A 27,091-nucleotide genomic window follows, 5' to 3' on the forward strand; every position below is an offset into this window, starting at 1 on the left:
GATCCATAACAACAGCCGACAAACAGAACAACCAACAAGGATACTCCAATCACCATCGAAAAATAAATAAATCGAAAACCTCCACAAGGCACTCAACAACCTATTGCAATGCCACAGTAGCCCTAACAACAGACACAACGAGGCAACAATACTTCAGCCAACAAACACAAGAAGGCGATCACCAACAATAACCACCACAGCACCCCCACGACGAAACGACCAAAGAGAGGCTACAACACACGTGGCCAACCATCCACAAGTAAATCACCACAATTGTGCCAACACAACCACCGACAATACAAGCAACAGATGAACCATCTAACCTCATCAAACCACCACCAACAACAACTATGGTGCTGATTTAGATCATGGATAACGGAGAGAGCCACAAGTGCCACAAACCACAAGTTTCATAATAAAGAGATAAGATATGATTTAGATCATGCGTAAAGGGGATGTAAGGATCGGAATCACCAACGAGAAAGAAAGACAAGAAGGAATTGGTGTAGGGTTTGGAGAAAAAGAACCGAAGGTGGTGATTTTTATAATTGGACAAAAAACTAGGGTTTTGTGAATAAGACAAAAAAATAAAAAATTTTGGGGAAATGATTGGGCGAAAATGAAGAGGATGGGGTATGGGATTTTTGGTTAAAGTTTGGGTTGGAAACTCCAAACGGTTAGGGCTGAAATAAAAAACCCAATGAAAAATTGAAAAAAAAAGAGGCACGAAGAAGAATAAGGATCTTTAATGTTGATGTGGATCTCTCATACCAATCGCTTTGATACCATGTTAGAGATCTACATGATGATGGTTGAGAGATAGAAATAGGGGAGAAGAAGTATGAGAGAGAGAGAGTAAGAGACAGAGAGAGAGAAATTATGGAGGAAGAAAAGGAGACGTCAATGAGAGAGAGAGAGAGTACGTTCTAAAAAGCTCTTTCTCCCCAATACACATATTATATTAATATGTATATGGAAAAGACCAAGATGCCCTTGCTTGGGCGTCAGTACATTTAACAATATCTTTCCAGAGTCTATAGGGTGTGTCCTAGGTCATTTAGGTGTTAATTACTTAGTATTGTGCCGTTTTATTTAAATTTAGGTGTCTTAATATCTTTCCAGAGTCTGTAGGGTTGTCCGGCATGTCAAATTATCCACTTTCAACCATGGCTTATAAGGTCAATACTCCACATCAGGGGCAAGGGCAAGGGCAAGGACAAGTCCAACGAGGCTACTTTGGATCAACACTCGGACATGACGGCTGAAATTAAAGTAACCTTAAATCGTATTAACAAGCATCATGGGCTTAAGGTTTCCCGGGATGCCACGACTACCAGGAATACACGTCCAGCCTATCCACTTGTACAAAGCAAGGTAAGGCAAAAGAACATTCACCGAGGTCAGTAAACTAAAAGTCAAACTACAAACATTGGCATATACTCCCCCATCGCGATGACTACTAGGAGATGTGAGTTCATTGTTGTTATTATTGATAGGTTCTTAGGTGAGCCTCGTTTCATGTCGATTTGTGTAGTTAGGTTCTCCGATGTGTTCTATTTTTGGAGATTTTTTTTTTTTTTTTTTTTGAAATGATATTTTTGGAGAACTTTAAGGAGCATAATGGAGACTATGCTTCAGTTTTTTAGCACTTATAATCTAGCGGTAGATGGGCTGACAGAGGTGGTCAATCGTAACGTAAGAAGTTTACTAAGAGGTTTAAATGGCGAGAGACCTCATCAATGGGACTTGATTCTGCCTCAATCAGAATTTGCAAATCATAGTTCCATCCCTAGACCCATGGTTCTTGGGTTTATCTTGAAACAAGCGATGAAAGAGGGAAGCACACAAGAGATAATTTTTTTCTCCCCTTTCCCAAGGTCATCAAGTCATGAACGATCATAACATGATAATTCCTTTTCTTTTTTTTTGAATGGTTCATAACATGATAAATCTTATACATGAGAGGGTTTAATCCCTTTCTTTCAAGTAATTCTAGTGTAAATTGCAACAATGGAAGCTAGATCACAGCTAAAGATCAAACAATAAGAGTGTTGGATTCCCCATCTTTTTCACCAAGTTCAAAAAAGAAAAGGGTGAGAGGGGATGCTATGCATCATCACAGTGGTTGGGCGAGATGGAGTTTTACCACCCCATTGCTGGTGGTACTTTTTGGAATTCACAAAAGAAACGGAGGAAAGTGAACATGAAGTTCTTACATATCTACATCATTCGTTAGTGAAAAATCAACTAAACTGTGATGTGTAATTCTGATTTAAGTGCTAACATAGAATTTCAAAAATTCGGACTCTACATGTGCATGTGAGTATGTTTGTGTGCAGGACTCTACATCAAGTGAAAATATTAGACTTCTATTGAAACCTGCAGTTTAGCAAGATATACAAAGAAAAAGCTGATAATCTACTATAGATCATGTAGTGAAATGACTACACATGTCCTCTATCTAAATTGCATTTTCGCAAGAAATGTAGAAAACTGGTCAATCTGAGGGAAAAGGCTGATACATGATACATCTACCTGCTACATCTATAAGCAAGAAGAATCATAAAGGTGCCGAAACAGAGGACACTATCAACAACAGCAGAATGGAGATGTTGTACTTAGATCATTGACTTGCTAAGCTATTCAGTCCATCATGTATACAGAGCCAAGAAATGGCATGGGAACAACCTTATCAGCCCTATCATAAAAAGACTAATAGGGCACAACAGTTTTGAAGCAAGTTACAGCTTCACCCGCAAAAGTTCCAGTTTCATTGGGTTCCGCTTTCTCTCATATTTATAAATTTGTTGTTGTTAAAAGAAAAATGTACTTTATCTGCAACAGAGAATGCACCTCCGCTATATTTATAGTGATTTTTTCATGTCCAAATAACAACCGCTGCATATGTTTCCTACTTTAAAAACAACTGATGTCGCAAGCAAAACCATTACACTACTCGCATTACCACCAGTCGATTTCAATCTATTTGTTTATTATTGTAATTCTTTAGAATGTTCCATTCCCCAGTACGACCCCGCACGATGTGCCTCCTACCTGATGAAGTTTCTGAATAGAAAAGTCATTCCTCGTTGTCTAGGTTCTAGACTACTAAATCTTGTGGTAAGATTTTGGGGAATGCATGATAACTCCTAAAGTTTGTATTTTTTTTTTTTCAGCAATCAGCTTCCTCCCTTGGAAAACAAGAGCAAAACTATTCCTCGGCTCACTTTGGTTGCAAACAATTTCTCCTTTGGTGCATGTCTCAGCAACACAAAACAAGGAGGGATAGAACTCTTGAGCATTCACGGGTTGAGTCAGTTGTTCAAGAAGCGAAGTTAGAACCAAGATTTCGAGTTGTTGAAATCGCTCTCTCATGCCCGGGTCTTTGATGAAAACATTGTTCCCCTGCCGTCGAATAGTCAAAAGAAAGCCTATATGATAGGAGCCCATACTGTATCTGTGTTGTATCCGGTATGGAGCCATCGTCGCATTACAGTTTAGCGTGCCAGCTGCCCAAAATCAAAACCGCCTAGAAGTCCAAGGACCTAAAAAGTAAATGTCTTTACTATTTTATTGTCCATTTACTTAAGATTTACATGTAAATAACGGAATACCCCCCATTTGGATTTATTAAAAATAGTTTCAAGACCCAAATCTACAAGGAAAAAAAGTCAACTCTCCTGTTCTAGTATAAAATTCGCAGAAAAAGGATCGGGTCAAAATTTTAACTTTCTTAACTTCCAAACGGTAGGGTACTTTTCAAATTTTAAAAATTCATAAAATCTACCATGTCCAAACATTATTAAATCCCAAAAATCCGGTAAAAAAATCTCATAATTTGGTCTCTAAAAATTATTTATCTTGTCAGGCACTGGTCAACACACTGGCGACAAACTTTTTTTGAAATGAATGAATTATTGATGCCTCATGTTATGAAATATGGAACTTAATCACTTATGAAATGAAGAGTAATATTAGAATTTTCCATTTTGGTGATGTTATTGTTATTTGATTGCTCTCCAATTATTATTTTTAATTTTTATAAATATATAATAAAATATTAAAATATATTATTATATTCGGCGTACCCGCACCCGGTTTTTTTGGAAAATCACGTACCCACGTACCCGTGTCGTGTCGTGTCGTACCCGTGCTTCATAGCCAAGGACCTTTAGTACCATACCCTACCCCGGAACCAGCAGCCTTCGCACCAAGCAAGACCACCCGTAGTGCCAGGTTTGTCTTGATTTCTGATTGATGAACAAGAAAGAAATTGGAACTATTGGATTTTGTGACTCGGCCCTCGCTCCCGGCTAAGCTTTAGAGTTGGACCTATCACACCTTCATTACTCTTTAGGAGGCATCCGCCCCAGATAAACTATGCACCTCACAGTGACCACCACCACCCCCCCCCCCCCCCCCCCCCCCCCCCAAAAAAAAAAAAAAAAAAAACCCGGGGAGGAATGATCGGTGTGGCGGTCAGGCATCCTTAGACGAAAGAGTGGTCTTTCAGGATTGGTCATTGTGTAGAATCATCAAGTGAAATGAACCACTTTCTCAATTTGAGAGAAATACAGGGAATATAGAAACAACCCTCCAACAGAAGCACATAAGCTCCGGTGAACATCCACAGAAGTTTCAGTAGTCAGTATTCCGTTCAAATTCATAATGAACACGAATATGGAGCAATGCTTAAAATGATTGCTAAGATGAGATAAGCCTACTTTAATTGCAACCCAAGAGGTAAATAACGAAATGAGGACTCAGAAAAATGAAATTGAAGGATCAAATGTCTAACAGAAACCTTCTTTGGAAACCAAAGGCTTAAAACAGGGAGAAAGAACAAATAAATCAGTAGAGACCATTTGAGCATATTTGAGTCAAATCCAAGTAAGCCTATGAATGGCTTAATGGTGCAATTTCTAATTGAAAATCCAGAACCAGAACTCCCATGTTCATAAAATCAATGCGATATCAAAATTATGAAAATACCTGGGCTTGCCTGGCAGCTCCCTGCAATGCAGCTTCCATCATTTTCATTTCCATCTTCACCTTCTCTATTTCAATGGCAGAATCTATGGAATCAAATACATTGGTTGCAGAGCTCAAACGCTGCTCTCTGTCATCAGTTTCAAAGTCAGTCGCCGGAGCATCTGCTTTCACAGACTTACTGACTGACCCAATATCATGAGGGTCATGAGGCACAGACTCAGAAGCCACATCGGGGCTATGCCGAAAGCCATGAGCTTCTTGCAAGTGATCGATGAAGAGCCCAGTTGCACTTTCATTTTCCGCATTCACAATACTAACTGAACTTGAATCCGAGATCTCAGGCTCGACGCTGGCTTGAGGGCTACTATCTATCACATCAAGATGCCTGGGAGAACCATCATTTACAAATTGTTCTGGTTCAGTTTTTTGTTCGCCCTGGTTTTCTTGAGATTCACTGCCGGAGTGCAATACATCCAACACATTGGAAACACTGTTCTCAACTTGTTCTAACTCACCTAATAAGTGTAGTTTCTGGGATTCTCTTGACCCTGATTGTTCGTCGGATCCCACTTCTGTGCCATCTTTCGGTTGATACGACTGAACAGGGTCTGGTGTTTCTAGATTCCCAATGATGGAGGCATCTGTTTCAACTGGCGATGCCTGTGAAGTAGCATCAGCTTCAGCTTCACGAGGTGCACCGAGTATGCTGGATGTGCTCTCAGCGCTTTGAGAATGAACATCTTCCTCCCTGCTTTCAAGTGCTTCATTTTCCTTTTCAGCAATGGAGGTTTGTTCTAAGGCAGATAGCGGTGAGCCTTTAGTACTTTCATTGGTCTCTTCAATCGAAGGTGGAGGCTGGGAAGACTCTCCTTTTTCTGAGGGTTCAACAGCACTATCTCCGCCCTTATGGCCCATAAAGGCCATAACCGGTTCAAAGAGAGTCTTCCTATCAGAAGCTGAAGGCCATAATCCCGAAGCTATCAATCCAAATAACAAGGATTTTACAGAAATCAGTTGTCAGACTAAAATGCGGGAACAAAAAATCCACATTTCCTAAACTTGATACCATTCATGTAGAAATTTAATGAAGAAAAGAAACATAAAGAATAAGAGTGTAAGAAATAAAAATCCAGGCCTATAGCCTCAGTAATTTGCATGCAGTCCTTAAATTCCAAAAAATTTCTGCTCAATACAAGCAATGCAAATAGTAAAGGAAACCACGTCGTTGAAATTATAGTGCAAGCATATTTAAGCCAGTTCTCAGGCTACATATTAGTGTCGATGAGGAAAAATACCAACCAGAGAAAAATTACATATTAGAGCTTTACTATCTCTATATAGCCGAGCACTAGCATGAAAACTCCTTTTATAATAACCTGCCCATTAAGCTTAAGCTCGTCTAGAAACATTGAAAGGCTGCTAGAGACATGTCACCAAAGCTCTTCTAGAAGGATCTAGAATAAAGCCCCGGAATAAAAGAAAACAAACATTTAGGACTATAAGAAACACTAAGGCCTGTTTGTTTGAGACTGTGCCAACCGGTTGTGATCCCCAAACCTATTAGTGGACCCAAAATTAAGGGAAATGATAAATGCGCCCCTTTTCATTACTTGGGAGTTGGGACACCCAGCTACAGTATATCTATGACTGCAAAGGGGCTGATGTACTTCACATTTGAAGGAATGAAGTGACCTGATTGCCACGTACAATTGAGCCGGGCGTCCCAAGTGATGAAAAGGGGCGCATTTATCACTTCCCAAAATTAAACATAATTTTGAGTCCAATAATCAGTTTGGGGCTTACAATCGGTTGGCACAGTCTCATACGAACATGGCCTAAGACTTGAGCAGCAAGAGCTCTCCAGTAGTGTAATGTGTCTCAACTACGAACTTGATAGATTATAAAGAGATTTCACTTTGAAAAGTTAAATCAATCAAAACACTAAGGGGCCGTTTGGATACGTGGATTTTAGGATCTTAAATTTCCTCAAAATCCTAGATGGGAGACGAGAGAAGTAGACCGCCGTGTTAAAGTATAGAAGATTAAATAAGGCCTTCCTCCAACAGCTTAAGCTTTTGAAGTAACTGGTTGTTTGACATGGTACCAGACCCAAAGGTCCTGAGTTCAAACCTCCTTGATAGCAAAAATCCACATGCAATGACCAAACCCAAAAGAGGGGTCCACATGTGGCACGTGTAGGCCAACCCTAGAAAGAGGGGCCACACGTGAGGGGGAGTGTTAAAGTATAGAAGATTAAATAACGCCTTCCTCCAACAGCTTAAGCTTTTGGAGTAACTGGTTGTTTGACACGCCATTGTTTTTTTTATTTCTCGCCCTTCTTTCCGTTGAGCAAGAGAGTAGGAGATCGTCCCCTGTTTCCAAGTTTTAGAAATATCAGGATAGGGGAGAGATTTCTAAAACCAGGATTTCTTACTTAAAATCCTGGATAAAGGATTGTAAAATCTAGAATTTTACACCACTTTCAAACTAAAACCTAGATTCTAAAATCCACGTATCCAAACAGCCCCTAAGGCCCTGATTTTGGTCCAATAATCGATCAGGGCCCTGTCACAATCTGAAATGAACAGGGCCTAAAGGTCTCTAAGTGAAATGCAGTTAAATTATGCGGGCATTTTGGAAAGATAATCGATTCAAAAAGTCATTTATACAAACCACAAAGTCATGTGTCCTGAGGTCTGTATAGATTCTCTTATATGTTTAGTAAGTTTTCTTTCTAAATGAATGCCTATTACGAATAGATTTCTCATTTCGTTGATGCAATTCTCATTAACTAAATACAAAAAATGTGAACAATGCAAGCTTCATATTATGGCAGGAAAAAAGAAAACTAATAGCAACAACAATGTTCCCAATTCCAAAGAGTAATGGCATTACCTTCCCCAGAGTCAGATTTATCCTCCAACCCAAGAGCACTATCGAAATTCTTCTCGATATTCTTTACACTCTCACTCAGCTTATTCACTGCCCCAGCTAGATCTGAGAAGCCCCCCAAGGAGACCTTCCCCAACCACGCCATTCTCTATCTCAGATCCAAAATCCCCAGCTACAAGACATTAGAAACCCTATAAATACATGTAAAACCCAATAAAAAATCCAGAAAAATAACACAATTATAACTACAACAGTGATAAATTTTGTTTGAAAACGCGTCGTTACATCCCTTATTCATCAATATCTAAAAGACCCAATTCAGGAAAAAAAAAAAAAAAGGCCAAGTGCAAAATTCAAGATCTCGTCAAATTGGAACATATCAGTGGCGAAAAGAAAACAAAAAAATAAAAACGAACCGACACGCAAATGAATGGAACGAAAAACAGATTACACGCCAAGATCTGAATAGGATACAGATGAATCTATAAATAGTGTAGTCTCGTAAAGATTAAGCGGAAAATTCCGGAGGATAATCAAGAAATTAGGGCATAATGAGATACCTTGGAGCAGATCTGATCGGAGAAAATGAGAATCCTAAACGAGTCAGAATGCCCTAATCAAATCGTCACTTCCTCGTTGAATTGGGGAGAGCTTCCTTTTAGATTCATACAGTAGTACTATACACTCTAAATACATTGCCCTGTTTTAATTTTTTTTTTTTGGGAAATGATAAATTCGCACCCCCCAATTCAAAACCCTTTAACGTGCATTGACGTCAAAAAGCGTTAAAAGTCTGTAACAATTCACGTTGACATGGGTGCGAATTATCCTAAGTGGGGGTGCAAATTTATCATGGCCCCCGTCTCTAGATAGTGACTAGGAAATTCATGTACTGGCCCAAATATCTTACTAAATAAATGATTGTAACCCTTTGATATAACTGGTGTAAAATAAATAGAGAACTGTGAAAAGTCATACATTTACGACTTGTGATGCTTGGTCACTGAAACACTAGAAATCAAATACTTCCTTTACCTTACACCTAGAACCAACTGAAATCAATTCAAAAATAAACAAATGCAATGTAAGTAGATTACTCTGAAATGATTTATTATAAAATGGGTTGTTACGCCTTGATATATTCTAGTGAAGGCAAATAGGGAGTAAAAGTAAAACATTCATTTACCCTTGTGCAAAACTTAGGGCTGTTCCAATAATTAAAATATAAGCAACTTTCCTGGAAAGTTGTTTACGTGTTACCTTCTATTTACCTGAAAGAGGCGAAATGGTATACACTCGAGGAGGTAGTAATTAGAAACTAGGTAATTCAGAGTCATGTTGAGTGGTAGTCGGGGAAGTTGCGCGAAATTCCGACCAAAACAAATCTTCTCCCGTATCGGGTAAAAATGACTTGAATACTCCTGAGTCATAGAAAATGACCAAAATACCCCTATATCGAGTGAAAATGACCAAAATACCCCTGTACCATGGAAAATGACTAGAGTACCTTTATGACATAAAATGATCAAAATACCTCCATATAGGGTAAAAATGACTAGAAAACCCCTGAGTCGTGGAAAATGACTAAAATACCTTCATGACATAAGAATGATCAAAATATGACTGAAATACCCCTATATCGAGTGAAATGACAAAAATACCTCTGAGGCTTAAAAAATGACTACAACACCCTTATAACATAAAAATGATCAAAATACCCATATGTGGTAAAAATTATTAGACTACTTTCGAGTCAAGAAAAATAATTAAAATACCCCTATATCAGGTAAAAATGACTAGAAAATTCATATGTCATAAAATGACTAAAATACCCCCGTGACATAAAAATGATCAAAATATGTCATATCGGGTAAAAATGACCAGAATACTCCTGCATCATGGAAATGACCAAAATAACCCTACATTGGGTGAACATGACCAAAATACCTGGAGTCATGGAAACGACCAAAATACTGCTTTATGACATAAAAATGATAAAAAAAAACCCCATATATGGTAAAATAACTAGAATACCCCCAAGTCATGGAAAATGACTAAAATACCCAAGTGACATAAAAATGATTATGTGGATCCCGTCGGGAGGTCATCCTTTCCGCACCCACGAGGGGTTGTGGATTCTTGTAGCCTTCGCTCCTGTCTTTGATATTTGAATTTGAGCGTGATTGCTTTTCCTATGAATTTGGGACAAAAGTCTGAACTTCACGAAAAGGAGCAAAATATCAGTCGCCACCTAGGTTAGGGCCTAGGACTCATAATTAACTCTGTAGGTTTGGTCTTTGAATCAAAGTCGGGTAAGTTACATGACTACAAGATTGGAAGGTGTTAAGCAGCAATTTGCCCTACAAATGACAGTCTTTACTTAAAATAAACCTTTAATTATTTAAGTCCTAAATAGAAGCGATAAATGTGAGTGTTATTTGAACTAATCTAATTGTTTCTAAGAATTTAGCCGTTCATAGTTTAGACTCATTTGGGCCAGGAGTAGTGATCCTAAATGCCTGGTTAGAATGCTTAAGTGCCTATGTGAATGATTTGATATTTTATGAGATTGATGATGATTTTGGGTTGGGTTGAATTAGATTAATCGAATTGAGTGAACTATTCTACATGTTCCTAAGGCTAATACAATGAGACTAAGTTTCATTTTTAGTGTTTTTGTGAAATTTGGACCTAGAAGTTCTATTGGGGAATTTAGAGTGCAACTTCTAACTTTTCCCAAATTTAGAACCTAGAACTTGATGTTTTGGAATTTTAGGATATGTCTTGCAATTTTTCAATTTTGATTATTCTGTTTTGAGTGCTTATGTTCTTTAGAGCTTTTGAATTCCCAATTCAAGCAAATACAACTAAGTATGCAATTTAAGCCAACAACTATGCAAGCAAATAGCCTAAACATGCAAATTCTAATCATAACAAGCAAGAACCAAAGAACAAAAGCAAGCGACCTAAACATGTGATTTCTAGCATACAAAACTAAACAACTATACTAAACATGTGAGATCATGTGGTAACTAAATATGCAAAGCAAATCAATACAAGAGATGGATTTGGAAAGAGGGAATGGGAAAGATGGGGAAAGGTTTAGGAGTGATATGGAGAAGGAGGTGTGAGTGTGTGACTCGGATTGGGTACTAAAGGGTGCATCTTGGGTTGGGTGTAAGTGCATGACTCGAGTTAGTCATGGAATATAACTTGGTTGAGGTTTAGGTGCATGACTCGGGTGAGTCATGGGGTGTAACTCGGGAGCATGACTCGTGTGAGTCATGGGGGTATAGGGTGCAACTCGGGTTTGGCGGATTGGGTCAAGTTAGGGGGTTCGAGGTCTTGGGTCTGGATTTGGGTTTGGAGTCGAGGTCGGTGTCGCGGTTCGGGGTCAGGGTTCAGGTTCAGGGTTCAGGTTTGGGTTCCGGTTCGAGGTACGAATTCGGGTCAGGGTTCGGGTTCACGGTCGGAGTCGGGGTCAGGTTTGGGATCGGGGTCGGGGTCGGGATTGGACTCGGGTTTGGTCAAAGGTTCGAGGGGAGTGAGTCACCTAGGTTGGGCGAGTGGGGTGAGTGCGGAGCGTAGGGTGAGTGAGTGAATTGGGCGAATCTGATGGGATGGGCATATGAAATGGAGGTCTGATGATGTGCGTGGGATGAGTTATGGGATGATGGGGACAGATTGTGGTCTTGTCTGAAAATAGAGTAGGTGGTCGATCAAATTGAATGTGGGTTTTGTTGGATATGGGAATGTGTACAAGGATGACTATGGAGGCATGGTCTTTGGGCTTAGCTATAGGATGGGTTAATGTATAAGAGGTATGGGTGGATGGAGATGGATGGATGTAAATGAGAAAAAGGGGTCATGGTGCTATTGAGCACGGATGAGAACATTTAAATGTGTAGCTATGGCTATGGGTAATGGGGCTAATGGTTATTGTTTGATAGGATGCGAGGGCTGTTAGGAATGGGATTGCTGGGATGGTGTATATGTTGTTAAGTTATGGGGAGGCGTATGCTATTTGGGTGCAAGGATATGATGTATGGGTATATCGTAGACGATGGGTTAGGATGTATAGGAATACTATAAGTTTAATAGTGTGAGGTAAGGTTCGGATGATATGTAGTCCGCTTATGGGATATGATGGAGGATGACTATTGGCAGCTATGGTTATAAAATGGTGGTATGGGTTGAATTGGCCGTGTGAAACAGAAGGGTCTCAGAATTCTAATTGAACCAAATTTATTAGGATTGAAAGTGAGGCCAAATTAACTAGAATTAGGATTGGGCTCAGGTTGGGGTCAGGGTTCCGGTTTGGGGTTTGAGGTCGGCATTCGGGGTTCGGGTTCGGTGTCGGTGGCAGGATTCAGGTTCAGGTGAGCTCAAGTTGAATTCGGGTTGGACCCGGGTTGGGGTGTGGGTTGGCATGGGTCTGAGTTGGAACGGATTTGTTTATTGCAATATGGGGTGTGGGGATATGAGGTCTGATGGTATATAAAATGGGTGATGAGGTATAGGATGGATGCGAACTTTGGGATGATGAGGTATGGTTCGATGGATGTAGCCTATGGTATGATGGGGTATGATGTAGATGAAGGGGATGGGTCCGTAGATGAAGGGGATGGGTCCATGCACTGTTGTATGTTGGGAGGGGTATTTATCATGGGTAGAGTGTATGTTACATGGCATATGAGTAGTTTGGTTTGGTCGTGGCTATGGGCATATGGGTTGATGGCTTAGATGAAGGATGAGGATATGATTGAATAGCTATGGGTTACGATTCTATTGGAAAATATGGATTCAGTTGGATAATCTGGGTAGGTTTCGGGTGTACGCGTGAGGCGAGTCGGATTCACATGTAACCCGAGTGAGTTGGACCCAATAGGTTCGAATGGTATTATCGTGGCTGCAAGGCCGTGTGGGTCCCATAAAAATGCTCGTGTCCACTATAATTTTGGATTCTTCCCAAACAAGCGACTTATTGGCTTCTTCTTTTTATTAAGTAAACCACTCCTTACATCCATGACTTGATTTTTATCCTTAAGCAAAAATTATTTGATCCAAAATGCTAGCAAAACAACTATTTGTATGAATTGATTTGTATTGATTTCAAACAAAACAAACACTTGCACTATGGGATCTGAACACGTGAAACAAAAATTTATTCAAGGAAAACTATTACAGAGAAGAGCAACTAACATGGCTTTAACAAGGCATCGATACAATGTAACAACAGAAACATGGATGCAATGGGACACGCATTTAACGGATTTAATATGGCATGTAACTAAAACATAAACATAGGTGCACTTGAACACATATTGAATAAGTTCTGAACAGTGATGTAAATGTGCAGGCAACAAAACATGGATTTAATGAAAACCGAACATACCTTGGGTGAGAGAGATCGCATGGCCAACAAAGTAATGAAGGAGAGAATGGGAACTTGTTGCGGATGAGAGCGGGGTTGGAAATGAGGGAGTGGCGAGTGTTGCTGTTGAGAGGGGTGTGAGGGCTGGTGTGGGCGTGTGAGTGTAGACACCCCATTTTGACCGGACCCTAAACCAGTGTGTGTAGATAAAAATTCTTCAAATTAGTGAATTAGTGTCCCAAAATTCACCCTAAGGTATATAGCTTAGGATCCCAAGTAGGTCCCTGCAAAATTTCACAAAAATCTGCCAAAAATTACCTAATAGGACAAGCTGAGCTTGTAACATAGTGCCAAGAGGGGTATGAATTATCCGAAAAGAGGGATGTCCAGAGAAGAAATGAAGTAAAAGTATTGCCAGAAAGGGGTGTGAGCTATCCAAAGAGGAGTTGTCTAGAGAAGAGAGAAAGAGGCAGATAAATCAGTTTTTATTTTTATCCTTCATTTTTGTCAAGACCACCCTAGTTGTAAAAAGTAAAGAAAAATATAATTAAAGAAGGCTGTCCTATAAACTTAAGGGGGCAAAAATTATGCTAAAACATTATAAATAGGGGGAGGCTTCTCTCATAAGCTAAGGTTTTTCATTTGAAGAGAGCGAAAGAGGGAGAAACCCTAATTTTTCCCCTTTTCTTCTCCAGTCATCTACTCTGGCAAGCTCGCCGGAGCTCCGGCCAATCTCCGGCGGGATCCTTTTCCTAGCTATTTTGTTTTTCTAGTCTTCCTTCTTTGTTCATACTTTAAATCTCAAATTTCTTTTGTTTAACCTTGAAACCCTAACCTTAGCTTCTATCACTTTTACCTTGTGAGGATCTATTACCTATAGCTCAAACTCTAGCTTAGATCCTTGCTTTCTTTGATCTCATTCATAACAGATCTGATTATCTTTGCACACTTCCAAACCTCTTTATAGTTGCTTAGATCCTCTTGCAATTGCTTAAATCTAAGTGTTTTTAGCATAGATTTGATCATTCATGCTCTAATTCCAGTAAAAAAATCTCCACCGGAAGCTTATCTTTCCGATCATTGAAGAACATTCAAAAGAACTAGTAGAAGAAACAGTTCAGAGGTTTCATCCTTTGCAGCAGCTTTCTGTTCTTCTTTCCCTTTTTTTAGGAGAAATTTCATGTAACTCCACTTCAATTCCAACTAGATCTAAAAATTAGGGGAAGAGATCGATATCTTCTCATCAGAAGAAAGAAAGCAAGGAGATCGGAGACTCCGGAACTTCATTTCAATCTCAGTGATTCGGCAACCTTGTTTAAGAATGGCGCAGCCCAAAATAACAAGATCAAACAAAACCAAGAAAGAACAAGTAATAAAAAGAACTCGTACGAAATCTCGCGTATGTCGTGAAGATAAATTTTATTCAATCTCAAAAACTCCCTGAACTCCAATCGGTCCATCTCTTTTATTACATTTCGAAAAGATTTTCAAGATCTAAAAAGTCACTAACATTATATTGGCATATCTACCTAAAATACTAAAGTTTCCCTAGGCTAAAAACTAGCTACAAATAAGAAAAGCAACTATAGCCTATCAAATCTAGTAAACAAACTAAATAAGAAAATGATAACCCAACTTTAGGAATCAAAATATTAAGAGAATAGGAAATTGCATTTTTTAAAATCTTCAAGTTTGCATGATCTTGCAAGTTTCCCATAACACATGTTTCCACTATCTCAGTCATGTAAACTTGCAAGTTTCCACCAAGAATAGGTCCATATTCATGGAAACTTTTCGTATTTTTCACTTGTGAAACCTCCACTTGTGAAGCTTCCCAAAATAGCCATTCTCAAAATTTCATGCTAATTTTTGGATTGCATCAGTCACTCCCTGTTGAGAAGAATTTGCCCTCGAATTTGATACATCATCCTGAGACAAATCTTCTTCGCTTCCTTGTTTCCCCCATACAATCTTGTAGGGATTTGGATGATCTGTGAAGTTAATATGTAACTTGGTCGCAGTAGACTCCGGTTGGATGTTCTCACAACTGTTGTTGTGGTAAACTATTTCGGCTACCGTACATGTAGTATGGAAAATAATATTTTTGAGACAATCATTTGAATTGTCTTGAGGTGAAATCATTGCCTTTCAAATGACCAAGGCTTCCCAAATGTCGCCATGTAGCTCTACTATTTCATCATCGTCCTCATCCTCGTACTCATCATAAGTGGGTTGTAGTTCCACGATATCATCTTCATCCTCGTACTCATCATAGACTGGTTCATCTTGACCTTCCATGTCTGTATCAATAAGCAACTGCTTGCCTTCTCGATTCTGTAGAGTTTGATAAAGAAACTGAAGACATCTAAAAGGGAGGAAGGCTTCATCTTTTCCCAAGTAATGATTTTGGATTTCCCACGACGGGATCGTGTCACTTCCAATTGTGTCCACCATGGCGAGGCTCGTCCCCTCAACTTCAAAACCACAAGTTGGACTTGCTTGTGGTTTGGAACCCCTTTGAACTCGAATATTCTTTCCACCGTGCGTAACCAATCCAAGAACTCTTCCGCAAACAATCCACCATGGAACTTGGGCATCTTTATTTTCATTCTGGATTCCCAATGGCGGTTGTCTCTTTCACACGGGTTCACTGGAGCCTCCATTTGCACCATGTCATGGAAAGGGTTCAATCTCAAAAACTCTCCCCCAACTCCAATCGGTCCATCTCTTTTATTACATTTCGAAAAGATTTTCAATATCTAAAAAATAGCTAACATTATATTGGCATATCTACCTAAAATACTAAAGTTTCCCTAGGCTAAAAACTAGCTACAAATAAGAAAAGCAACTATAGCCTATCAAATCTAGGAAACAAACTAAATAAGAAAATGATAACCCAACTTTAGGAATCAAAATATTAAGAGAATAGGAAATTGCATTTTTCCAAATCTTCAAGTTTGCATGATCTTGCAAGTTTCCCATAACACAAGTTTTCACTGTCTCAATCATGTAAACTTGCAAGTTTTCGCCAAGATTAGGTCCTTATTCATGGAAACTTTCCGTATTTTCCACTTGTGAAACTTCCACTTGTGAAGCTTCCCAAAATAGCCATTCTCAAAATTTTCTGCTAATTTTTGGATTGCATCAGAAGAAGTAGAAGCAAAAGATCAGAACAATTTCAAGGAATTTTGCAATTTTGATTTGATCCTCATCAATCATTCAGCTAATTTCATTTCAGATCCGTCATCCTCTATTTTCATCCTCGCTGGAACCCGGCATTGATCCATGAAATACCATCTTTAAAAACTTTTATTATAGCCATGGCTACTTTTGAGTCATAAATGGCTTGCTCTATATTGCTTAAAGCCTACAAATTTTTACATGTTAATGAATCTTGTTCTTGACTTTCAGCCACTAATTTCTTTTTAAGATCAGCCTCTTCCTTCTTTGCACCTGTCAGTTCTACCTTTAGACATTCGTTCTCAAATCCCAAATTTGATTTCTCAGCTTCTAAGCATGGACTGAAACCAAATGATGAGCCATTATCGTTTTTCCCACCCTCATTAGCATTTATTCCTAGTTTCTCTAGTTGACTGTAACAATCATAGAGAGATTTCTACCTCTAAAAAAAAATCCTTTGCAAGAGCGACCAATTTTGTTTCCTCGTTTGAAACCCCCTCATTTTCTCCATAGATTAGGCCCAATATCTTCTTAACCTCTTCCTTAATGACAAGGATGGATGAAAACAACTTCATGAATCTGTGTTTCTTCGATTTTGCCATCTCCACTCAGATCTGAACACTCAATAAAGCAGTAAGCTTGCCGTGAATGTTTTATAATTTGATTTGATTTGATTAATAGCTAACATGTTTTCATCATGCTCTTAGAAATGATAAAATGAGGTCTGATGCAAATACATATAATATTTATCATTTTTGTTAGGTCAATAACTCTGATTAGTTTCAAAATTAATATAATTGTGATGTTGACAGATGTGTCAGTTGATAGATTCCTCTTTGATTGGAAAGTCATAATAGTTTTCTTAGGAGTAAACATTTTAAAGAACGATTCAAGAGCTGCAAAGAGTTAACTAAGTTAAGCTATTTAATTGAAAATTTATCATTTCTTTAACTCTTTGATAAAAAATTCATCATCAATTGAATTATATTTAATATAGGAAGTTGTCCTTTTAGCAAGGGCAATGATATGGACACATGGAGCCCACCCCTGTAAGAGACTATCTTAGTCTCGTTAGCAAGTCACCCCTAGGAGACTATCCCAGTCTCATGTTAGAACACTTCCCCTCCTAATTAGAGACTAACTCAGTCATTTAGCTATCATATTTATCATTGCAGGGGCAATGATAACGTTACTTGAAGCCCTTACTTAGGAGACATGATCTGTCTTATTAGCACTCCCCTCTTAGGATTCTTTAGCTTAGGGATATGTCCTTTAGTTTAGCATATGAGTCAGTCCTTCAGCTTAGATTTTCACCCCATTTCCTTAGCGACTAGCTTAGTCTTATTAGATTCTTCCCCTTCTTGGGATCATTTCACTTATTATGGGACTCTAGTTCACTTGTTTAGGGATTCCCCTAAGGCTCTAGGGATTCTGTCATTAGTGTTGACACTCTGCCAGGTTGTGGATCACGGGGTGTTGTCTTATACGTTCCCTCTAGCTGGAAGGGTGAAAACACTTAAAAATACAAAAAACATCAAAAATCTAAAAAACACCAAAAGCTAAGAAATATTAAGAATGTATTTTGGAAAAACAGGTTCCAAACTACGTTGGCTTGATCCCTTTTCACAGGGTTCGTAGGCAGCTTGGGTTCTCCCAAGTCCATTCAAATTTTTGCAACAAACATTTTATAGTCTTTTCAAGAAAAACTTTACAAAAAAAACCTTTCAAATCGTTTCAATCAAAGCATTTTCGGCTTGTTTTCAAAGCTAATTAGACAATTTTCGAAAACCTAAGAAAAAAATAGTTTTCGACCAACAACAAGGAAGAAAAGGTTATTGTTGACGGTACTTTAAAGTCAACACTCTTATGAGAGTTGATTTCATTGGACACAAGCTGTAGGTAAGGATGATTGCCTTCTGGAGCCTATAAGCCCTTTTTCTTTCCAAACCCTTTTTATCGGTTCTTTGATTGGTTTGTTGACATGATTAACATAGACTTCCCTTGATCATGTGTTTAGTTGTAGTATTGTTAATGCTCTAATCACATGCTTAGCTGCAACATTATTATTGCCTTGATTACATGTTTAGCTGTAGTATTACTTATCTTTATTGCTTTGGTCACATGCCTAGCTGTAGAATTATTTGCCTGCTTACCTCTTGATTATATGATCATTCATATGCTTAGCTGTAGCATTTACTTGCTTATTCCGTCTTGATTACCCGCTTAGCTGTAATTCTTTATCATTATTGATATGTGCTCATCTGGTATTATCTCTTATCTGCTCAATTATCTATTTATCTGCTCATTTATCTGTTTATCTGCTTAGTTGTAGCTTGCATGCGATTGTTTACCGCTTTTCTAGATGCGATGAGTTAGGATTAGTGGAACATGTATCAGGGCCATCCGATATTGGATTGGCACTAGTCTTCTCCACCTCCCCATGAGTGATGTGAGGTTGTTGATTCATATTATGTATGTACATTGCCTGTATATATATTGAGAGGGGAGTGACGACGGATTCTAGCTTTCATTCCAATGTCAGGTGATACTGATATCAACCCTCTTTAGGTCATGGATGTTTTTTCCTTTCTTTTGTGGATGTGATTACTCATCCCCGGGCCATGCATGCTTAGATAGGTCGTTCTTCTCGGGGATGCCGGTTCCCATTACATGTTGTCGCCCAAAATTCTTCAAAAAAAAAAATGGCATAAGAGACCGAGTTTTCTCGGGCGAGTGGGGTGCCTAACCTTCCCCACTCGTAACAGGCACAAACCCTTTCCTTTTCTGGTTATCCATTTGCACAGAGTACATATACGGGTTCCAGGCCTAATCTTGGATGGCGACTCTTATTTTTCAGCCTCCCATCAGATCATTGGATCTGTGGGGATGTTATATTGAGGTACGACTTGGTTCCGAGTTTACTCCGAATCAGATGGTCTCGCATACACCATAGACTCGTGCTGTGAGGGCACTATTCGAGAGAGCCACTATGGAGCTCTTAAACTCATGTGGAGATCGAAAGGCGGCGGGAGCCGCGGGGTCTCATCTCGCCGCCCGCCTCGAGATCGGGTCCCACAGTGGGAGATGGAGTGGGATAGGGTTAATGTTGCACGTGTGGATGAATGGAGATAGCGGCTGTAATGGAGGAGGGTTTGTGGGTTTTGAAGATATGGTGGTTAAGAAGAAAGGGGTGGGGATAACCAGATCAAGGTGGAGGTCCCTTCTGTGTTGTGAGTTCTTCCCCCTTAAATAGATTCCTATTTCGTGAGAGGGAGATCCATTTATGCTGATGATACAATGATTTTCTCCAATAGAAGCAAAAAGAGTATTAGTCAGGATATGAGGTTCCTTGGGAGATACGACAAGGCTTCATGGCAAAAAAAAAACAAAGGGAAGAGTTGTTTTGCTGTAGATGACAAAATGTTGCCAAGCAAGAAGAACAACAGCAAAGTTATTACTAGTTTTAATTCAAATCCTCTCCAATTCAGTATCTTGGGGATCCATTTGTTCGTGGGTTGGATGAAAATTTTCTATTTCAACTTAATGGCTGAGAAAGTTAGGCGTGAGATAAAGGATGGAAGGGGAAATTCATAAAGGGCAGGAGGGAAAGTATTCCAATTTAATTCCTTTCAGCCTTGAGCCCCCCAAAGAGGGTGATTCAGAGAATAAAAAGTCTGAGAGCCAATTATTTGTAGAGAAACTCATACTATGGTCTTAAAACCCATTGGGTGAGTTGGAAGTAGGTTTGCAAATCTAAGGAAGAAGGAGGGTTGGGGTCTAAATCAATGGTCGACTTCAACAAGGTCTAAACTTTAGGAGTTACCATGCATCCCTGTAGGATAATTCGCACCACTTGTAACGTGAATTGACATCAAAAAGCGTTTGTCTGCCACAATTCACTTGAAAAGGATTGCGAATTATCCCACAAGAGGTGCGAATTTATCCTCGCCTTTTTTTTAACCAGGCAATTCTAGATTCTTTTCTAATTCGCCTCTCTAGATAGTGACTCAGAAATTCATGTATTGGCCCAAATATCTCATCGAATAAATGATCCTAGCCGTTGGATATAACTGGTATAAAATAGAGGACTAGGAAAAGTCATACATTTACCACATGTGATATTTGGTCACTGTAACACTAAAAATCAAATACTTACTTTACCTTGCACCTAGAACCAGCTGAAATCAATTCAAACATAAACCAATGCACTGTAGGTAGATTACTCCGAAATGATTTACTATAAAATGGGTTATGCCTTGATATATTCCAGTGAAGGTAAATATGGGGTAAAATTAGAACATCCATTTACCCCTTGCCAAACTTACGGGTGTTCCAATAATCAAAATATAGGCAACTTTCCTCGTAAGTTGTTTACGTGATACCATCTATTTACCCTCAAAGAGGCAAAATGGCATACACTCAAGGAGGTAGTAATTAAAAACTACGTAATTCGGAGCTGTGTTGAGTGGAAGTCAGAGAAGTTGTTTGAAATCCCGATCCAAACAAATCTTCTCTCTATCAGGTAAAAATGACTTGAATACTCCTCAACTCAACTCAACAAAGCCTTTGTCCCAAACTAGTTGGGGTCGGCTAAATAAATCCTTTAGAAAAAATTCATGAACAACTTGAATACTCCTACGTCATAGAAAACGACCAAAATAGCCCTTTATCGATTGAAAACGAGCAAAATACCCCTGCATCATGGAAAATGACCGAAATACCCTTAAGACATAAAATTGATCAAAATACCTCTATTAAGGGTATTTTGGTCATTTCACCCGATATGGGGGTATTTCAGCCATTTTCCATGATTCTGGTCAGTTTTACCTGATACGGCGTATTTTGCTCATTTTTATTTCACGAGGGTATTTTAGTCATTTTCCATGACTCAAGGGTTTTCTAGTCATTAACCAAAGGAGATAGTGACTAGTGGCTTTTCGATTGCTGAACTATTTCTGCTTGTGTGCTTTTCTGATGGCGATAAGGTGCCGGTTTACATCTATTCTATCCAATACCTTTTTCCTATCCCTCAGAATTTCCATCCGGTAGGCCCACTTAGGGTAAGGGGAGCCTTACTAATAGGGGGAGCATCTAGTACCTTAATGCTCCTTGTATATGTATTAAACATCACCAACAAGTGTAGACACCCCACCCCATTTTGACCTGACCCAAATTTCCCAAAAATTGAATAAATCCCGAAATTCGAGTCCCGAAATCGAATTCACTGAATTCCCGAATCGAATCCCCAAATTTTCGAAACCCAAAACCCATCTCCACCGCGCCACCACGAGCCACCATCCTCCATCCTCCACCCCAAACCCGAAACCCAAAACCCATCTCCACCGCACCAGCCACCATCCTCAACCTCAAACCCGAAACCCAAAACTCATCTCCATTTTCAACCTCTGCAACCCACCTCTTCCACCTCCACCATCCTCCACCTCCATCTCCACCCCAACACCGCCCTTCGAAAACCCTCTTCCATCCCCCACCTTCACCTTCCTCAACCCCCAAAACCGAAACCCCATTTTCTGCACCTCCAAAAACCGAAACCCACCTCCACCATCCTCCACCTCCATCTCCACCCCAACACCACCCTTCGAAAACCCTCTTCCATCCTCCACCTTCACCTTCCTCAACCCCCAAAACCGAAACCCATCACCACCAACCACCACCAAACCGAAACCCATCTCCACACTTCGAAAACCCTCTTCCACCCTCATCTTCCCCAACCACCATCATCTACCCCCTCTCTTCATCTCCACCACTAGCCTTCACCCCATCTCCGACCAAACGTTCTCCAACCCATCTTCTCCGATCACCAGCCACCACCGGCCACCGTAATCACTTCGAAAACCCAAGTCCATAACCCTCAAACCCTCTTCTTCACAGCCACGACCCATAGCCACCACCACCGGCCTCCCTCAAACCCTCTTCTTCATAGCCACAACCCATAGCCACCACCACCGGCCTCCCTCAAACCCTCAAACCCTCTTTTCTTTCTTTAAAAAAGAAAAAAAGAAAAAAGAAAACAGAGTAATATATATAGAGAGAGAGCTAAGAGAGAGAAGGGGTTTTGGCAGGTTCTCTTCTCCGGCAAGCTCACCGGTGCCAGCTCCCCACCTCCGCCCTGGCCGCCCACCTTCAATCATTTTCCTTCTTCCCTCCTACCTTTGCTACCTACTCAAACCCATTCCACCGAACCCCCTACCCTCATCTTTTTAAACCCTCCTTATGATCACCATCATCTTGAGAAGTCTCGAATCCGGCCCCTTTTCTGGCAAACCTCTCGCGGCAATTTTCTTCCGCTAACATCGGAACCCGGCTTAGCTAATCCAATCTCTGGTAATTCCGAAGATTCCGTCGACATCAGTTGAAGTTCAACCATTCTACAGGTAATTTTCCTTTTCTTCTTATTCCGTCTGTAGATTTCAATGAGTCCATCGCATGAATTAGGCCAATGTCATTAGCCTGTTCTTCGGATTTCTAGTGGGAACGATAGTAGGCATAAAAGAAAATTTGTTATTGGATTATCTATATTCCTCATTTGGGTGTCTTGACAATATGAGAGTAATCAATTTTATTGATTGGAAGTTGACTCCCCCCATGATTTTGCTTTCCCATATTGTTTCACTCACCCTTTGCCGTTTCTTCTTTTGGGAAGCGATGTTCACACTGCAGAATGTTTCCTGACCCATCCCTTTGCCCTCCATGCCTCTATCCTTATCTCATCATTTCTCATGGGCTTAGGGATTTTCCTTTCTTGGAGGCCATCCTTTCTTACAGGACTCAAGGGTTCCTTCCTCTCCGAGATGATCATTTTCCACAGGATTAGGGATTAATTTCTTTCCTTCTTCGGGTTCATCTTTTCACATGTTCCTTGGGATTCTCCTTGCGTTTCGGGATCCCCATCGATTTTGGGAACAATTGTCGGGTTTAGGCGATGACAGACGGCAACCTCTTGAGCCAAAACCCCCTTTCGATCAAAAGGGATAAAAATACATAAAAATCAAATAACAAAAATCCAAAAAACATAAAAAAAAAAAAACACTCAAAGCGTTTTTCGAAAAGCTGTTTCGAACTACGTTGGCTTGATCCCTTTTCACAGGGTACGTAGGCAGCTTGGGATCTTCATCCCAACTTCAGTCAAACTTTTCAATAAAATCATTTAAACCCTTCAAAAAAATCATTTCAGCATCTAAAAATATCTTTCAAGCTTTTACCAAAAATACAAAAACCAAAATGGGCAAGGATGGTGATTGCCAGGTCACTCGGAGCCTTCTTTTCATTTCATTTCCGATTTTGATCGTGGTTTGCCGGGTTTTATCGGTTTTCCGACGTTTTATCGGGTTTTGGGATGGGCGATGACGTAGCGTGGCCCCTTTACAGGGATTGTCCTCGCTGAGCCCAACAATAGGCTATGACGATCGCGAGACTTGTCCGATCTTTAGCGGATCAGGATCACTGAGCTCGATTCCTTTAGAATCGCTCCCTGAGTTTATCATATGTTCCATTTTCTTTTCCCTGGCATTTTGGGTTTGCGCATACCGTCTATTTTCTGATTCCTTTCTTTCCTTGCATCTTTTAGTTTATCGTGTGTTTGTATTTGGTTCTTTCTGTGTTTACTTTCAGCTTGCTTATTCCTTGTGCGTTTAGTTTCACATGCTTAGCTGTAGATATTTACTGCTTTTCTGCTTATCATATCTGCCATTACTTGCTTAGCTGTAGCTGTGCATGCGGATGTTATTGCTTTCCTAGATGTGATGGGTTAGGAGTAGATGCAGTGAGTTAGGATTTGGATGTTTATTTTCTTTTGCCGATTCCCGGGTCATGCATGCTTAGATAGACGTTTCCTCGGGGATACTCGTTCCCATTTCACATGATTTTAGCCCAAAACTCTTCAAAATTAATTAAAAATGGCATAAGAGACCAGGTGCTTGCACTTGGGCGAATCAGGGGCGCTTAATACCTTCCCCATTCGTCATCAGGCACGAACTTTTGTATCTCTGGTTATCCGTTGCAACAGAGTATTTCATGGGATCCAAGGCCTACTTCCTTGGATGACGACTCTTCTTTGTTATAGGTACATCTTGGTTCCAGGCTGGTCCTTGAATCGAGAAGTATCTCATTTAGATCGCCACCCATGCTGTGAGTGGCATCATGTCGAGAGTTCCTTGGTAGAGCTCTCCTTCACATTGTGAAGATCTTAGAGGACCGACGAGGGATCTCGTGTCCCTCGCCCGCCGTTCTCGGGATCGGGGTCCACAACAAGATACCTCTGCAACATCTGTTTGATCAAAATCTATAAATTGAAGCATCTTGGTATGCTACGCTCTTCACCAATGGATTATACTTACCTACCTCCTCCATATGTGGGTTATTTGATATCCTTAACTGAGAGGCTATGCTTAGAAGCCACTTAGTAAAGAGGGAAGCCATTGAACAAAGGGCGTCCATGCCTTGAAACGACAACGGAAATCTATCCATCGCCGCCTGTAGACACCCCATTTTGACCGAACCCTAAACCACCATGTGTGAATAAAAAACTTTCGAATGAATGAATTAGGGTCCCAAAATTCATTGTTGGGTAGTTTAGGATCCCAATAAGGTCCTTGCAAAATTTTATTGAAATCGGGCCAAAATTACCTAACAAGACAAGCCGAGTTTGTACCCTTATTACAATTTTCATGTTAAGCAAAGGATGGTGAATTATCGAGTTGGGCGTTGTTCAAAGGAGAGAAATGAAGTTGCATCATTTCTATAAAGGAGGATGAATTATCCGGTTAGGATTGTCCAAGGAAAAGAAAAGGAAGGACACATTTTGGGCCTTCACTTAAGTTAGGAGGGGAGTGAATATGTGAGATAGGGGATGTCCAAAGAAAAACATGGGACAAAATTTATGAATTTCCTATATAAAGGCCATCGGGGATCTCATTTTTTTCGTGAAAAAAAAATTAGAGAAGAGAGAGAGAGAGAGAGAGAGAGAGAGAGAGAGTAGAGAGAGAAATTCAAACCTTAATTTTTTCCCCTCACCCTTTCCGGTCATCTTCTCCGGCAAGTCTGCCGGAGCGCCGGCCAGAAGTTTTCGTTCATTGTTTTTTTCTTAGTTCACCTTAAAACCACTACTTTTACTTTTCCTCTTTAATTAAAATCCTAGATCTATCATATTAGAAACTGAAATACACAAAAGGGGGGGTGAATTGGTTTTAACACTAAATTTATACCTTTTTCGTTTTAAGTATTAAACCTAATTTGAATTTTCTTCTCTTGATTAGAATTTGGTTAGTTCAAATAAGATCAAAACAAAATGAATTGCAAAACCAAAATCAAGAATGAAAGTGCAAGATAAAGAAAGAACACACCGATGTATAGTGGTTCGGGCAAAGCCCTACTCCACTCTTCTTAAGATCGTCCTTAAGGATTTCCACTATTGTGAGACCTCCACGATGCCCGGCTCCGAGACGATTACACTCCCAAGGGATATTAAATGAGGATGCCCTTGACACATTTACACCGACTCTCCTTCTTCGCCGAGTTCTAAGCGATACTCCCTAGGGTATTAAGATAGGATGCCCTAGCCACCTTTACAAGAAAAGAAGATGAAGTTTTGCTTGGCTTCTCTTGAAAGCTTAATGCACAATGTTGTCCCTTGATTGCTCTCCAATATAGGTTGCAAGTGAAAGCCTAAATCCAAACTCAAAAGATTTGCAAGTTGCAAGGCAAGTTTGGGGAGAAGAAAATAATTTCTCAAGCTAAAAGGATTTGCAAGTGTTTGAATGCTTAAGGATGTTTTTTTAAATATTCAAGAGGGGAAAATAATCCTCTTGAATGTGTATTTATACCCTCTTGACAAAATATGACCGTTTGGGGTTATAAAAATCAAAAACCAATTTTTAAATAAAAAACCAACGGCTCTATTTTGAGCTGTCGCGACGTTCTCGGAGCTCCGAGAAATTCTCGGAGTTCCGAGAGAACGGCCAGAAGAAGAAAAATTCTACTGGGCCATTTCTCGGAGTTTCGAGAGAATGGCCAGAAGTTCTTAAAAACTACTGGATGATTTCTCGGAGTTCCGAGGGAACTCTCAGAGTTCCGAGCTCGGAGGTCCGAAAAAAATCTCGGAGTTCCGAGAAACCTAAAAATCAGCAGACTTTTTATATTTTTGATGCTATTTGATTTTGGGCGTTTGGAACTCAATTCCTAAGATAATTTAGAATGTTTATGAGGGTCCCAATATGTTCGTCCACCACACTACCATTCACTAAACCATTTAAGTTCTTAAGTGTTTTTGAAAACTCTTTTGAATAACCCTTGCCTTGACTTATAAATCTAAAGAGAAAAGATGTACAATGAAATCTATGTAACCTTCAACTTCTCTTTAGCCTTGGTCTTCAATTGGTCTTCCATTTTGTGTATGCTTGCTTGAGAGATAATGTGAGCTTCACTTAGCTCCTTTTGACTCTTGTGTGGTACATCTTCAAGCATGAACATGTGGTGTGTTGGTTCCTTCAATGATCAACCTATGAGCTTAACACAACACTTCAAGGCAAATTGATTAGAATTTAAGAGCATAATCAATTATGTTTAGAATCATCAAAACAAGATATGAGAGTAGACCCTTGGGCTTATAATCTCCCCGTTTTTTATGATGACAAA

At 39.8% G+C, this 27,091-nt stretch overlaps 1 protein-coding gene across 2 annotated transcripts in view; it reads right to left on the reverse strand.

Moving 5' to 3' along the window:
- Positions 1-8,600, reverse strand: part of GC5 (golgin Putative 5) — a 67,730-nt gene extending 59,130 nt beyond the window's left edge. Inside the window, exons 1-3 of one of the 2 annotated variants that reach the window (XM_077363170.1) lie at positions 8,445-8,600; positions 7,888-8,056; positions 4,993-5,969 (exon numbers count right to left, since the gene is read on the reverse strand). In XM_077363170.1, the coding sequence (XP_077219285.1) occupies positions 4,993-5,969; positions 7,888-8,029 (1,119 nt within the window). In that variant the 5' untranslated portion in view covers positions 8,030-8,056; positions 8,445-8,600. Of the gene's footprint in view, positions 1-4,992; positions 5,970-7,887; positions 8,076-8,444 lie in introns of both variants that reach the window. The other variant, XM_077363177.1, reaches the window with a different exon arrangement.
- Positions 8,601-27,091: the final 18,491 nt, after the last annotated feature.

This window comes from Tasmannia lanceolata, unplaced genomic scaffold (genome assembly GCF_043159265.1).
Source record: "Tasmannia lanceolata isolate RefF3 unplaced genomic scaffold, GAP_Taslan_0.1 ptg000003l, whole genome shotgun sequence".
Taxonomy (NCBI): Eukaryota; Viridiplantae; Streptophyta; class Magnoliopsida; order Canellales; family Winteraceae; genus Tasmannia; species Tasmannia lanceolata.